This window comes from Myiozetetes cayanensis, unplaced genomic scaffold, assembly GCF_022539395.1.
Source record: "Myiozetetes cayanensis isolate MyiCay16 unplaced genomic scaffold, myiCay2020 scf1, whole genome shotgun sequence".
Taxonomy (NCBI): Eukaryota; Metazoa; Chordata; class Aves; order Passeriformes; family Tyrannidae; genus Myiozetetes; species Myiozetetes cayanensis.
In genome coordinates this window covers 133,107,353-133,124,382 of record NW_026086604.1, presented here as the reverse complement: position 1 = coordinate 133,124,382, position 17,030 = coordinate 133,107,353, and the positions used below count along the sequence as shown (strand labels likewise).

The following is a 17,030-nucleotide window of genomic DNA, read 5'->3' as shown; positions in this document are numbered from 1 at the left end:
ATAATAATAACTGTAGTAATGTAGACAAAAATCATGGCTCAGGCCCCCAGAGAAGATCTTTGGGTTGAAAAGTCCCAACGCTGCAATCAAAGGAACCGGCAACATGATTTAAGGGCTGTCTCCGCTTACATTTATTTCTGCCAAAGCAGTGGCTTAATTTTCTTTGTGTGTCTTAATAAGCCACCTCTGTGAGAGGGACTCTTACTTGAAATGCTTGTATATCCTAAGCTCAGAAGTAGGCACCATTGAGTGGTAAGCTGAGAAAAACATCCAAAGCGGGTGTGAGGCCCAAGCTGCAAAATGAGCCTGTTGTTCATCTTCTCTAGCATCACAGTCACAAACTAGCCATGAAAACAGCATTTGAATGAATTAAAATGCAAATTTACATTTTATTATATGAAATTGAGACAAATGATACACACTTGAAGGCTGCTAGGGTATCTATTACATAGTTTTAGATGATGACTTAAGCCAAATGAAGGAATGGAAGAGAAACACCGCAGAAACACTTTGAGAAACACTACAGTAAAAAAGCAACTCTTGCCATAGTTACATCGGTAAGCCTAAAATACAAATTAGCAATAATTCTGCTATAAAGGGCTAGATCTGCCTTGTGCAGACATGGAAGCCTCCAGCCACAAGGTGTATGTGCAATGCAGGGAAGCTGCCTGCCAGCAAGGGACAACTGAGGGGGTCTCAAACTACACAGGAGAGGACTTTGCACAGCCTAATGGGATGTGGCATTGTCCAGGAGTCCTGTGACAAGAGGCCAAACAGCCACTGGCCTAGGACAGAACTGCCTAGCCACTGTAAAGATGTATTTATGCTAGGTCTGATTTAGATTGTGCTCTACACAATCAGATAGCTTTGAAGGTTTGCCTTGTGCAATCATTTCCTTTGTCAGGAATCAGAAAAAGACTGTGAAAAGACTGTGAACAAATTGTTTAGGCATTGAAATTTAACCCTGTGGAATCCTTACAGTGTAGCACAGTGTGACACAGCAGGAGCACATTTGTCAGGGGACTGAAGCCTCTTTGCTCTCTCTGCACAAAACATATACATTAGCATTGTGTGGTGTGGGTGTGCTCCCGAGCACACCAGGCAGCTACGGGTACACACAGCTCCATGCCTCTGCTGCCTCCCATCTGCACTCAGCTCCCTGCACCCTTTCTGCTCTGCTAGGGAAAATAAAGGCCTCAGATCCTTCAAGACTGTCTGGAAACCCTTCTATCACATTTTCTTTCAGGGATTGGGCAAGATTTAATTTTTAAATATCCATAATGCATGTGAGAAAATTATTGAGTATTACAACAATCTTTTCTACTAGTGTCCTAGCGTTAATAATGTCAAAAACAAAAAGGCATTTGGTAGAAGCTAGTCAGTTCCAAGGCTCTTCACTTGATGTGGGCTAAAGAAAGAACCCAGTTGGTGTGGTTTCTGTACCAGCATTCATGCCACCAGCAGTTTCTGTCTGTTAGGCTCCATACAGCAAGGTACTGTCCATCTCCTGCTCCTCCTGAAGAGCAAAGTCTGAGAGCACCAAGTACCTCCCAGCACCAAGTACCTCCCAGCTGGAACACATACATTTCTACATTTCTGTAGAAATAAACCTTAACACCAGGTAGCCCACCAATGTTTCTGTGAACTGCTGAAAAATACGCTGACAAGAATAAAAGAAAATAGACACTTGGAAATTGGCAAAGAAAAGCCATTGTAAATAATTTTCAACTCAATAAGTTGAAAAATAAGTCTTGGCAATAAGTCTTTGCTCCTGTTTCACAAGAAGAGACTATCTCTGTTTTATAAACTCATTCAGTTATATGTTTAAGAAAGTAGACAAGTTGCTCTCATGCAGAAGTTTTCAAATATTGTCTTTCCTTGTGGTTGCCAGTATTTCAACATCCAATTCCAGAAACACTGTTTATTACTTTATGGGGAAAAAAAAGGAAAGAAAAAAAAAGACAAAACACACACACAAAATTGTTGCATACAAGGAAAAAAAGTGGTTAGAACAAAAAATGGTAAATGACAGTTACATACTAGGGAAGACTACAGGGTTGTTTGCTGCTCCCTCCTACTGCAATACACCAGAGGAGTAAGTAAAATGTAAAAGTCTGTTCACTCTTCACAAGAAGGTAAAAATGATTCCAGGATGTTCTACAGACAGGCAAGACCTCGTACCTCCATGTCAATGTGATCTGCAGCTTCAAGACTAAGTTCCAAGTATGTTTCAACTCAATTCTGCAGCAATTTCAGCTCTTGAAGGATAAATGCTAAGCCACCTTAGTCCCATCACTCAAATCAGTGGGACTCAAGTGTCCTCAGATTTCCTCTGAATGTGCTCAGAACTTTGGAACAGTGTTCCTGCAGCACAGCAATTCTTCTGAGCCACACAAATGTGCTATGACCCACAAAGAGCCGAAGCTCCCAGGGTCCTTCCCTTTGTGTGCACAAAAGTTCTAAGTTTACTCTGTCCTTTTCGAGAGGAACGACGACACACACACCAAACAGTGTATTGCTACTTTCCTCTAAAGTGAATCTTGCCTTAATTAGGGGGATTTTTGCAGAAGATGTACTACCTGCCATGCCAGGACCCCCACACTATCATATCATGCAGAATTCAGCCCTTGCGTCATCATCAGATCTGATTATTTATTTATTTTGCTGCTACAAAGATGTTTGGAGGTGCAAAATCATATCACTTTACTTTCTCAAAAGTAGAGCAGGAAATATGTCAGTGCAGAAAGAATTCTCTAATTAGAAAAAGCACAGAGGCCAGCTTTTTTCCCCTCATCAAGATTGGGAAGCTTTAAACAACATGCAAAAGCAAAAGGGGAAATGGTAATAGTACTGAGAAGGCTAAAATTTGAATGAGATAACAAACCTTTCTTGTGGAAGGAAAAGGAAATGACTGATTCTAAAAAAGCTTCTGTGATAAATCATCACCCCTGCATGAAATTCCATTCATATATGCAGCAATATCTGGTAGTAATGTTAAACAAAAAGGAACAAAAACTTAGCAACAAACAAGCTTATAAAGAACAAAATATAGTTTGCTGGAATTGCTGAGCTCTTCCAGTAGTTCAAACAGTGGAAGGAGATTTCAGAATCAAGCAAGACTTTCAACAGCTGTATTTGTAGTATTACAGTCATAAAGGCATAAATGTGAAATGCAGATCTAATAAAACACTGAAGTTTATAAAACCGGTTGGTAACTTTCCACCCTTTCCAGAAGTATCTCAGAATATCCAGGGGAATAATACCTGAAAGAGAAACATTTTGTTTGTGTGTTAGACTACAAGGCATGTTCTGTCTGGAAAAGTAATGAAACACTATGCATATTTCTACTGATCAGGAAAAAATCCTAGCATTAAACACTGGTCAAGGAATTCTATAGTTACTCCCCCACAATGTTTCAAGACTCTGCTTTTCAACTTATATTACCATTTATACTCAGAAGTTAGGTTTTCAGAAATAAGTTTAGCTTCTTTAAGGGCATGTGGGTAAGTGGCTAGGCTTTAGGTGGGTTCAGCTGCCATAAGCGTTGTCTTTACTAAGGAATGTAGATGTTAAGTTCTTTTTAAATTATGGCCTTTAATAAAAAAGCAGAAGTTTACACAGAACTGTAGGTTGCCAGATGACAACAGTCTGATGCTGTTCATCAAACATAAGCTCACATCCCAAAGCTAATGGGAAGTCTACATCCATGTGTGTGAGAGACATTGATTGTGGAACAAAAAAATTTATCACAATGACCCTCTCTCTCTCTAATGCCAACTCAAGGGTGGGGATTATCCAATAGGTTTTCATTAGAGTGGGACTCTATGGTGCCATTATTGTCCTGTCATCCAGCTGTTTTTCCAGAATGGACCGACCACATGCTTCCAATATGCAAGCATCAAAGTTGCATTTATTTCTTGTTTCCCAGGTTAAGAGTATCTGAAATTTATTACTGTATTATTCTAAAAACATACATCTCAGTTTATTTCTGGTTTTGCAGGCATGTAAATTGCCACCTCTGAGCCCTGAAAGCTTCAGCTATAAAGAGAGATGAACACACCTCCATGTAATGCATGCCTAAAATATATTCAAGTAAAAATCCCCAGTGTTTTCCATTGAGGGAAGATTCATTTACCCTGTTGATTTTCATTTTCTGGATGGTTTCAACATAATTTATCTCTTTTCAAAACTCATATTAGTTCTCCCATTGTAAAGCTAACTTTCCAATGCAATACTATATTCACTCTGCAAACAGCCTAAAATAACAGGTCTGCAGGACAAACCCTGAGCTGGAGTCTATCGTAGCTGCTGTGCCTCAGGCAGCACGACCAACATCAGGCAGTGGCACAGAAAGGCAAGCAGGAGATGCTCAAAGGGGCCTTTTTCTTAATTATATACCAGCCTAGATGACGTTTTTCCATTTACAGGGGGAAAAATAGCTGTAACAAAGAAACATTAATGATATCCAGAAAAACATAAGCAAATGTCCTCTTTCCCTCTGAAGTACCAGCTGCAGAATAAAGTTTCTTTATGATTTTGCCTTTACCCATTTGACATCCACTGGCTCTTCCTTGTGGAGACAAACAGGGCTTCATTTTGTGTGACTTAGTTTGTAGTGACTATTAGCTGAAGAACTCTGCTGCTATAATTAAAATTGATGATGCTGATTTTCAGAGCCTGTAGAGGGAGTGCACGAGTACAACATCCTTTTGATGTGTTGATGGAGTGAACGACTGGTAAATGGATATCTAGAATCTAGGAGGGCATTTCTCTCATTATTACAATTTAGGATGGTGACATTTTGACTGTAAGCTATTTAATAGTGTTTCTGTATTCATTAAGGGCAAAGTTCAACCTGGTGCAGACAGCTGGTGTATGGTCCTTTTATATAACACTTAAGCCTCGTGATGAGGCTGGGGGAGGAAGGGCAGCTGTGGGCAGACCAACTGTGCAGGAGAGCCTCTGGACCCTCTGTACATCAGAGGCAGTTTCAAAGGAGCCTCTGAATACACTAGTTCAGACACACAATTAGGAAAGTCAAGGATGCAACCAAAGGTTCACCAATACCTGTATTTTGGAGCCTAAGTAATGTATAAATAAGTCACCAAAATAAACTTCCCACAACATTCATTACTACGAGAGTGGTTGTACTGAAGTAGGATTCAGAGTTCATCTGGATAGTGCAGGACTGACTTTTCTTTCCACTTTCCTGCAAGAGCCTGATTATTTGGGCTTTGTTTACAGACAAAGAAATTTGATTCCAAATACAATCCAAAAAGGAGAAAGCGTTCTAATGTATGTATCTAGTGGTTCTGTTACCATTGGGGTAATCAACCAAATGTTACACTGTTCTAATAAAAAAAAAAAACATATAAAAGTTACTATTTAAAATCCTTCCTTTGTGTTGTTCCTGTGAAAAACATTTAATAAGTATGAATTTTTTAATTTCATTTTCCCTACCTTACTATTTCCTCTGGATAGCAATTGTTAATAGCATTGATATATTCCTGAAGAAGTGACCCAGGTTCTGCTTTTATTTCTTGAACCTTTTTAAGTCCACCAGTTGTTACAAAGAGACGACGTGCTTTGCTGTCATGTGGTAACACCTACACACAGAATAGCACATTAAAAAAGAGAGTATTTTCTTTTAAATGAATCTGTATGCTACCAGGCTCAAATATTGCTAATGTGTTTTTAATTCAGAGGACCGATAAAATGGAAAATCAGAGATACAACATCTGTAATGACTACTGTATTATAACACCCAGTTGTACGGGGAAAAAAAATAATACACCAGCCCTTTACAGTTACAACATAATTTAACATGTACTTTAATACATAACATATATAAAATAATGAATTGAATATTTATCCTTACATAAATAATATTTCTTGAATTATTCCTACAGAGACAATAAGATCGTGGAGATTAAATAGATAATAAAACCAGAATACTAACATGGAATAACAACAGCATCTGTTCCACTTAAACCAAGTTATTCAGGTCTTTTATGTCAATTCCCACAGTTTAATTGTAGAGCTGAATTTTATATCATTATAATGATCTAGTATAGATTAGTGCATGAAAACAATACTGAGAATTGTTGCAAGTGAACAATGCAGCCTTGAAGCATTACATGCTACTATTAAACTCCTAGATATTAAAATCCTTTAACACACTGTGTAGCCATGGAAGCCTTTTACAAACACACACACACAAAGCAAAAACGTGAAGTTTCTGCAGCCAAAGGGGATGAGAAGCAGAAATGATCAGACAATAAGATTCTGTGCTCCCTCAGTGATGCCAATATGCAGCTCTGTCCAAAGGACTAGAGGGAGGGAGGGAAGGAGGAAGGTGGGGGCTGGGCCAGGCAAGGGAGAATGACAGCATGTAGTCCATAGGCCCACAGGGCTGCAATAATATTAAAAAAAAAAAAAAAAAAAAAAAAAAAAGGGGAAAAAAAACCCCACAAAAAAAAAAACAACCTGAAAACTGAAAAAAAAGACAGAAAGATAATGCAAGACGGCAGCTGCATCTACAGTAAAACCAGACGGGTTTAAAACCAACTCTGAGAGTTACAGACTATGAGGGCAAAAGCATGTGTGAGCTTTAACACTGGTCAGACAAATTAGGCCATAAATTTGACTGTATTTCAGAGTAAAACAAGAGCCTCAAATGAGGAAAGGATTGCCTAAAAGGATAAACGAAAAGGACAAGATTTCTTCCATGCATACAGGCAAGCAGCCTTTATTTCTCCGATCCCTCCAGGCCGTACAAAATCAACAGACAGGTAAAGAAAAAACAGGAGAGCACAGACTTCTCCCTAATATATGCTCCATAGAAGTGTCAGGAACAACTATGATCTTTCTATCGTGGGAACTCAACAGACGTCTGTTTTCACATATCTCCCACAACAAGAACTGCCAAGGAGGAGCTAGCAAGGAGACAGGATATGGCCCTTTCCCTGCCTTCCTCCTCCACACTGTGACTCTGAGGCTGGATAAGACAGCAGAAAACTCTTGAAAGAGGCCCTGAAGACAGACAGCACCTCTGAGACACAGTCCCTTCCCCCAGTCCAAACTGAGGCAGCACAGAATAGCACAGATCCTGAAAACTCTAGCAGTCCAGCACCAAGAATGGATAGCATCCCACTCTGAAGCACAGCTTGGAAATAAGGTTTTTACTGTGCTATAAATAAACCCACAGAATATACCACAGCTCTAAGAATAGGAAATTCCCAAGCTATGGTACAGGAGAGAAAAATGCTTTTACTGCAGAGAACTTGATTTTAAAAGTATGCTTCAGAAAAGTAAACAAGCACAGTTTGTTTAATAACATATAGACAAAGAAGAAAAACAAAACAAAGCATCTGTTGATATGAAGGGCACAAAACCACTTCAACAGCAAGCAACATTCAAATATACCCTGAATAACCAATTGCTAGGCACTTGGCTCATTAATAGCTCCAGTCAGCATGCAAAAGTGAAATTCTGCAAATCTCCAGTCTTCATATAGACTTAGCAAGAAGACAGGACAAACCCAACTGTGGCAAGGCAATGTAATCACAAACTGCACTGCCAACTGCAGTGCTTCTAGATCTGTAATATTTAGAACCAAGTATCAAGGAAGTTTTACCTGGCCATTTTGCACAAAAGGTATTCCATAGCTGAGCAAGATTCCCAACAGCAGCATACATTGCAAATCTCCTGATTAGTTAGCAATTACTTAGATAATTTTAAGTATTTTTATTAAATTGTATTGCTTTCTACATGCTGCATTCAAATCAACAATGTAATAACAACTCATTTTCAAACTTGAGAGAGATGAGAAAAAATTGGGGATTTTTACACTTATTTGAGACTGAAAATTAATGAGGATAAAACTAGCGAAGCCTTTATATTATTGTAAAATACCTGACTTAAGTCACTCCTGTAAAGACAGCTTGTTCTTTATCTAAAACAGATGTGACTAGGATTTATGTGATACATTGGCTCAGTGAAAATATTTGCACGTGAGTTAATATTCCACTTAATCTCAAGAGGCAAGGAAGAAAAAACCACCTTGCTTATAAGGACTTATACTGTTTTCCCACTCATAGAATGAATTATGGCAGATTCCAGATGAAACAGTATCCAGCTGTATCAGACAAAAGAACAGGATGCTCCAAACTGCTTTTGAAGGGAATGCTTGAGAATCCTTAAAGAAAACAACTGTTAAAGAAAACAACTGGTAACTTTAGAGACTTCATCTTTGGAAAAAAGGTTCCTTGCTAAATGGGGAAAAATTAACATATTATTCATCCAGCAGAGCCTTTTCTTACCTTACTAAACTGCCCAATAATATGTTTCATAATACTGGGAGGAGCATCATGCAGCAATGGTTCAAGTGCTGGAAGATGCGTGCATTTCTGAAGAATGTTCTTTAAGGCTTTTTTAGCCTATTGAAATGCAAAATAAAATTTCTCTAGTAAGACATCAACGAAAACAACAAGAATTCATGTTATACATCACTGAAGTCTGATCAAAAAAGCAAATTGATCAGAATTTTCAATGAGCATTTTCTGAATAAAAACTATTATATCTATCAGGTCACTTAATGAATAATCAATTTTCTACTTAGATTTATTAAGCCTCAAACCCCACAGTGCATCATATTATGTTATCTATGGTCAAAGTAATGGCAATTTTCCTTTGACTATAATGAAAGCTGGAGTAGACCCTTTAAGTAAATTGAAGTAATGTAATATAATAAGAAAGTTAAATCAAAATACATTTTAAAAGATTGTATTTTAGAAGTGGCTTACTATGAGAGGCTGCTGGTCTGGGATAGCACAGTGCCGTACTGTCCAGGCAAGGAGGGAAAGAGAGAGTGAAACAATTGTGCATTGGTGCTTAGTTTCTGAAAACAGACTCAGTGTTCACTGCTACAAGCAGTAGTGACCTTCTTGGGCAGGATTACAGGTACAGCTAATTTGGCCTCAATATTTTTGGGACCACTGAAAATTACTACAGAAAAGTTATTTTACATATCTGGAATGTAATATTTCAGTGGAATGTACAGAAGCACAGTGCAACACGGGAGAGCATATCCCGTCGTATTTATACTCTTCATTGGTTCACTTACTGTTGCTCAAAAATACACCACTGAACTACAACTCTACTAGCTACCACACAACGAAGGCCCTAACCATGAACAGTTGCATATTTTCAAGAGCAGGGCTTTTGATTAGCTGTTACAGTTTTATTATAATTACAATAATAAAAATGTAAGAAAAACCACTACAGCAACTATAATATTTTCTACAAGAGTTTATACTTGCAAAAAAGAAGTAGATAATTAGAAACAAGTCACAAGAAATTATAGCATTTATGGGTGTATGCAACTCTGATCTAAACTGGGAAAAAAATAAGGCACTAGACTGCAGTGGCTGTACCGTATGATTTGGTATGAACCATATGCACACCCATTAGGAACCAGCCAGTCCTAATAAATGACACACAGCCTTCAGATACTCTGCACCCAGGAAATCTGTGACTCGATGAACATCAATAAAAACACGTAGCATTTAGTAGTTTTTAAGCACTTAAACCTCTTAATTACAATTAATTAATCACACTGCAAATACTACAAATATACTTGCTTTCATTTTAAGATCTTCTGAACTGCGTGTGTCCACATAGATATCAAGCAGTGTGGGTAGCACGTTTGCTCCTGCAACATGACGTGCATGCTCAGCAGTGTGTCTTCCAATCTGTCCCAAGGCCCAAGCAGCTGCTGCCTTAATATGATCTTCATGTTCTTCTATCAAGCAGGCACACAGTGGTGGTATTCCCTGTAGCATTAATCAAAAGCACAACCTTTACAAATGTAAACCATGGAAGGACAATGTGAAACCGATACAGCTGGTTAGAAAATGTTTCTCTATTTACACTCTTCTTGTAAAAAACCCTGTAAGATAATGCATGCTAGTGGTGTAACATTTTTACATCATGAAGACTATCAAGAATTTTTAATAAATCTTAATAAATACAGTTAAAGAAAGAGAAACAGATTCAATGTTCTAAGTCAGAAGGCAGTTTGAACAAACATGCAAATGTAAGGGATAAAAGGAATGCATGACACAATTCAGGCTGTACTGAGTAAAAGTTGCAGTTTTGTCAAACTGAAATAAAATAATTTGAGTGCTATGAAAGCAGTTTAAGACCATAAGGGCTCAATCACTGAGGTGTTTTTTTTTTTTATTATTATCCACAGAAATAAATTTCAACTTATCAACCTCTTCTTGAGTCCAGTAGTTCATGGTTGACTCATCCAGTCATTTTCAGAAAGATTTCAACTCTTGATTTGAAGATATCAGGAGATGAAGAATGCCATCACACATCCAGTTGTTACTAAAGTTCTTCTGGTTCAGATCACAGTCTTTATCCTTTCTCCACAGCTACTTACTTTATGCCAAGATGCTTCAACAGGAAGCATTTCATGATACTTCAGGTAAGGCAAGGCTACTAAAACTCTATCCTAAAAACCTTGTCCTCCATCCCATGAATCTTTTTTAGCGTTTTCTGCACACTTTTCTGGTTTTGATTTGGTTTGGGATTTTTTTGCAAGTCCTTTTCAAATACAGAGAGCAGAACTATATCCACTGACAGATTAACTTCTCTTTTCCAATAATGCTTTATCTTCTACTCTAATACCACTACAGCAGAAGAACACAATGAAGTGTTTGTCCCGTATGACCCCAAAAATCATTTTTCAAAATTCATCCTTTCCAGATTAGAGTACAGCAGAATAGAGCTATCACTTTACATCATAACATCATCAGTGTGTAACTGCATGTGGTTATGCCACAGTGCATTTCTTTTAAATGGTTCCAGTTTACCAAGCCCTGTCCTCAGCACTGTGTACCACTACACAAGCTTAGTTTCCCCTGAAGCAGGGTTTTTTAATGGGCTCTGGGTTTATTATTATTGCTTTTGTGGACCATTCATTAACATATTTAATTTCATGAAAGTTTGCACGGATCCCTACAAAAGCCCTCGCTGTGGTTCCATACTGTTATGATAGGAATCATTACTACTCTTCAAAAATTTAACACTTAAAGGCTTCCCCTGGAACTTAATTTCTGGATTCATCCCACTTAATGACAAGCACTCAACAGCAGGAGCGTATTTGCTCTAGGCATCCCTGAAAGTGGAGAGACAGACACATCCAGAGAAGGGCCTCCAGAGAGGGCAAAAAAAAGTGTGTATTTCTTTAGTTTTAAAATACAGAAGAGCATTTTTTGATCCCTCCTACCCTCCCTGCATACTAAATGTTATGTTGTAGTGATTTTCAATTTTTAATTTGCATTCCTACTAGAAGACATTTCTGTTCTTCCATTTTTATTGTTTTGTTGTTTCCACTCATACATTTTAAGTGACTGACATAGTGTGAAAATGAGCCAAAAATGTCAGTGAAATTATCTCCTTCTGTCATTAGTTAGCATTATTTACATCAGACTATTATATCAGGCACTAATTTCACCTATTGCAAATATTGCAAATTCTCTCCCTTGTATATCATGGCCCAGCAGATTTTATTTAAACCTGAAAATGTATAGTTTAAGTCATTTGAAATGTTACTTGCACAACTGAATCAAACACTAGAAACTGAAGTCTTTTCAAGTCTGAAGATTTCTGTTGCAAGATACCCTAGTGGTACTAGCAGAGTCAAGTTAGTGCAATGCAGAATATGCCATTAAACATACTTGTTTAAAAAAGGGTTTTGATGTAGCCACAAATATTCATTGTAAGAGGAAGCAGACTATAGAAATTCACTGACTTATTATCTGTACCCATGCAATTGCAACACAGAAAAATCATGCACTGTAATACAAACTAATCCAGGATATTTTATAAAAGGTTCAACGTTGTAAGGACACACTTTGATCAGGTTACCACATCATTTCGGTCATAGCAAGTGGCAATATTAGGAGAAAGTGCATTCGTCGAGAGCAAGTATATAATCCTGTCACAAAATACATCCTCTGCCAATGTTAATTCGTATCTCTACCTCAGAATACTGCTGAAGAATTATACCAAGACAACAAAGTGATAGCTAACCTTGGAGACAATCACTGCCATTGACAGGTTCTCCGAATGAGCTGCTACATAACCAAGCATCATGATGCCAGGCAGTCTGACAGTCCCTCTGCAGCTGCCAATACAATCAATCACAGCAGCAACTCCGCCTGAATTTACTATAAGCTGTGAAAGCTGAAAAGATAAACAAAAGAGATTAGATACTGTGAAATATCAACAGGCATAAAGCACTACATTAGAAAAGTCTTTTAATGTATTGCTCCTAATTTACAAAATAAAGCTGGAATAAGAGCAATGTATCATTCAGACTGTTGGCAACTAAGTGCAGCATGAAGTTTTCAGGAATGAAGCTGATTTGCTACGGTGTTTTTGATTGACTTTACTGCAAGGAAATCAGGATTCTGAATTCGTTATGCTGTATAGCATGAATGACATTATCAACTCCATTACCATACACAGAAGTGTGCAAATGACAGCCTAATACATGAATGATCATGAAGATGCACCTACTGAGCCAGTTCCATACTAGTGCCCACTCATTCTCCAGCTAATATCATGTGTTCTGTGCAGCAACAGAGGGAAAGGTCCACTCCTCCTCTGACCTGCATTCTCTGCAGCACAAAATCCTTTGTGAATCCTCCCACTGAGGCATGAAGCCAAGGACAACTGTTCTGGATGTGCAAAACTGACCTGGGCTGCACCATTCTGCCATGTTGGAGTACTCTGAGGGAAGCGTCCAGGGAACACACTTGATGGGCAGTGGAGTCTGTCCCAGAATGCCAAATTATATAGCCTTACTTATAAATAATAATCAAGCTATGCAACTTGGTTTTTTCTGAACAGTATCACTTCCCACATCATTTGAGGGACAGTAGTAGAGTATGTATGATATCAACAGTGCATAGAAATTATTTCATATTATGATTATTTTTTCCATATTGTTAAGTATATCTCATTTTCCCGACAGATTCCAAAGCAAAAGAAACATGTTTTTAAAAGTCAAAATTAAATTAACAAAACTGAGGCACATAAATGTCCAATCCAGTTGATTTCTATAAACATGAAATTCACCTTTTCCCTGGAGCCTTTAAAAGAGGATTGTTTCATTCATGAAACAGCCAGATGAAATTTGCAGTTATTACTTAGGAAAAAATGTTCACATGATTGTGAACTGCAGCCAGTGGCAACCAAGCCTTATGTCTGGACGCAGCCATGTTAATTTGGTACACAGAGCACACTCCCCACTGCTCTGTCCCTCAGCCCTCGCTGTAGTGACGACCTTCACATGAATTGTACCGCATATGCAGATTGAGAGCCGAGTCTCAAATGACACAGCCAAGTCCTCTAGAAAGATCATTTGCCAGCGTGCCTCTGCTGCAACATGTGTTGCTTGAACGGAGTTGCTCAGAGATGGACAGTGGTCACTGTCACTGAAGTCAAACAAAGATTGTGACTTTCCACTGGGAGTCACTTCCTACAGCTCCTTTGGAGAGCTGCTAGCATGGTCAGTTCCCCTTGCACGGAGGATCCGGTGCTAGCAGCTCTTCTGACTCTACCTGCAGTCTTGTGAGTTTGGTCTCTGGCTTCTGACTCCAGTGTCCCCCTTTGATAATGATAATTTCTTCACTTTTTTGAGGAAGTGAAGTTGCATTGCCCATGAGGTAGAGAGAAAAAGCAGGAAGTGTGCCAGGACTGTACCCTTTAATCACCAGCTTAAAGAGTGGCAGGCTGAAGAAACAGCACAATATTCATGTTTAAACACTTCTCAATTGTTAAGCTGATATCATGATATTGAAATGACTGTGTTCAGCTTTAGTGTGTCCTACAAATACATTGCTTGTATTTCATTCCAAAGTCATATTTAGAGCCTTTTAATTATCTCTGTGGTCTGACAGATTAACATAGTTACAATTATTTGGTTTTCCTATTTATTTTGTATTGATTTTGCCAAACATCCCCACCTTCCTGTATCAGCTATTGGCAAAAATACCGCAAACGCTGAGACTCAAATTACAAACTCAAGCTAATAACATAAACTACCATCAGTTTAATAATAAATGAGAGAATTTTTGACCTTCACTGTCATTGAAAAAATAATTAAAATGTGATCCCAACACCCCAGAAGATTTTTAAAAAGACACACACCATCTATTATTGTTACAGGATGATCATGCAGTTTATTAGCTGGTATCATGACTTCTGTGAGGCTTTTCTCATGATATTTTTAATATCTAGGACTGACAATACTGTCAGCCTAGAACTCCCTCTCTGTGCAGATATCTCATACAATGAAGTAGCTAGGTATACATTTTATGATTCCCAGTTTCCTAACCCAATTCATATTCAATACACATCTCATAATATCAGCAAGCATTTCCATATTTTCCAATGAACATGCCAAACAGCTATTTGCCCTCCCTTTCGAAAAGCAAATGACAGAATAATCCTGTATTTTATTTAAAGTGTAAAATCTAATGATATGACCTTGTATTTGCATTTTCAAGGTTTTACCTCAGGCGAATGCTTTGCTATCTCTCTAATTAAAGTTGCACCATTTTTCTTGACATATTCATCTGAGTCCTTCAGGCATGTGAGCACAACTGGGAAAATTTCTGCTTCAACCACCAACTCTGCAAGATCCACTGAATGCTTTGCTATTTGGCTTAGAGCTGACAGCACCTGACGCTAGTAAATAAAAATTGTTATAAAATCAATAGTATACAAACATCCCACAACACACACTCCCCCTGCACACAAAAATCTATCGCATCAAGGAAAACAAAGCAGGATAGGGAAAACAATTACAGCTATTTTACAATTCACTGAGTCAATTCATGCACGAATATAATGGCAGAGAACATTCGCTGGTTCCTGAATAAAAGTTTCTTTTTTGTTTTATCCCATTCAAGCCTGTTATGTGTTAAAAAAGAAAAAATATATATGCCATTTAACACTTTCATTTAAAATTTAATAAAATCTACAGAAAATATCTTTATTTGCATAAGTTGGATCTGTCAAATCTTATATTAAAGATTTTTTATCTATTTGTTTGAAGTGGTAAAGTGTTGTCTTCTGTTCCTGTTAGACTAAGACAGAAAATTTATATTAAGAAACAATTTTTTTGTCCATTAAACTCTAGTGATTAAATCTTTGACTATTCACTTTGGATAGTACATTCTAAAATACAATAAATTTACTATTAACTGGTTTATTGTATAATCTTAAGTATGCAAAACCTTTTCTGTATAACTGAAATGTGCAAATTTTATCTATTAAAGTATCTGTTGCATTCTTTATATACTATATATTTCTAAAAAAATCCATACTATTCACTTTAAAGATTACTTTAGCTGTTCCTTACAGAGCTGCAGTTTTTATCCTGTAGTTAAATTTGTGAATATAACCAGAACTCTTTGTCACTAACTACGTAGTTACATGTTGTTACCACCCAAACCAAGAGCTTCTAAACAAATATGCACATCAGTGTCTTTGATTCAGTATCGAGTAATGATTGGTAGAATGGAGATTTAAAAAAAAAAAATTAAATGTACCTTCAGTTTAGCATCAGGGTTCGGGATCATCTGAGCTAAGTGAGCGATAGCTCCTGCATCCACTACTGTCTGTGCTAACTCTGGAGAATGCTTTGAAATATCACTGAGAGTTGAAGCAGCAATCCTTTTCAAAGCAATTTCTGGCTCCTGGATACAGAGCACTAAAAGAGGAACAGCGCCTGCATCCACCACAGCTTGTGACAGTTCTGTAGGTCCAAGGAAAGTAATTAAGTGAGTATGGGTGACTGACCCTTGTGCAAGCCATTTTTCACCCTGACAGATACAGCAAAGGAAAAAGGGGAGGGTGTAGTTCACTGTCTCGACATCTGCATTTCAAATCAGCCCTCCTGGTTTCATAAACCGTGTGGACCAATCCACAACTGAAAAGAATGCAGGTCAATAGATGGACCCCCATTTACATGCACACATTTGAGGTAGATTAGGCTGAAATGGTTTGTTATTCTGTTTTCTTTTTCTTTTTTTAAAGTAAGCAGATGTCAGCTGTTTAAACCCTGGCTATTCTACACTGATCAATAGGAAAGCATTTTATGCATGGCTAACAACAACACAGAAAGCCAAAGTACCAAAATTTTACCAACCACCTAATTAGAGAGCATTTTACCCTCTTTAAATGATAAGCAGATATTAGCATAGATCAAATGCCAAAAACAAAAATACAAAAAAACATACATAAAAGATTTATCTTACATAAAAGATTGGGAAAATGGAACTTGCTGATCAAAACTAGTCTTTGCTACCATACATGGGATGAGACAGAATTTATACTTTAATGACATGAAAATGTTACCATACACAATTAGACAAATGAGAAATATCATCAGTGAGATATTGTGTGTCTAAGATTAGCACAATATCCTTAACTAACTGCACCTTATATTAAAAAAAAAAAAAAAAAAAAAAAATCTGAGCATATGATTAGCTGACATGGACAAAAATTACACTATTAGAAATTCATTAGCTCTCTCTGTGTATGCAGCATTAATCACAGTCCTAAAATGAGAATTACTGAATATCAGAAGCAAAATTTATATTATAACCAAGCTGTGCTATTTTAAAATAGTGTTGAAAAAGTGGTAAAAATCATAGGGGATTCAATAATCTATTAGGTTCTCTGTTCAGTTTTGCTACACCTTATTATGCATATCCATTATTATCTTTAACATTTATCTTGACTTACAGTACCATGGCAACATACGGCTGTTGTATTTCAAGACTCTAACTTAGCTTTTGATTTATAGTCCATCCATAAAGAGATTTTCATACTAAGAAAAATACAGCATACTTCATTAAATATACATAGACTAATATAGTTTTTCATGAAATCTGTAAGTCATGTCATCATTACATTAATATCCAAATAACGTTCCAGATCGGATT

The 17,030-nt window shown here is 37.4% G+C and overlaps 1 protein-coding gene across 1 annotated transcript in view; it reads right to left on the bottom strand.

Moving 5' to 3' along the window:
• Window positions 1-369: 369 nt before the first annotated feature.
• The window catches only part of SPAG6 (sperm associated antigen 6), a 36,780-nt gene continuing 20,119 nt past the window's right edge, over window positions 370-17,030 (bottom strand). Inside the window, exons 5-11 of the mRNA XM_050325713.1 lie at window positions 15,633-15,838; window positions 14,593-14,766; window positions 12,103-12,255; window positions 9,642-9,833; window positions 8,322-8,438; window positions 5,461-5,606; window positions 370-3,263 (exon numbers count right to left, since the gene is read on the bottom strand). Of these exons, the coding sequence (XP_050181670.1) occupies window positions 3,197-3,263; window positions 5,461-5,606; window positions 8,322-8,438; window positions 9,642-9,833; window positions 12,103-12,255; window positions 14,593-14,766; window positions 15,633-15,838 (1,055 nt within the window). The 3' untranslated portion in view covers window positions 370-3,196. The remainder of the gene's footprint in view (window positions 3,264-5,460; window positions 5,607-8,321; window positions 8,439-9,641; window positions 9,834-12,102; window positions 12,256-14,592; window positions 14,767-15,632; window positions 15,839-17,030) is intronic.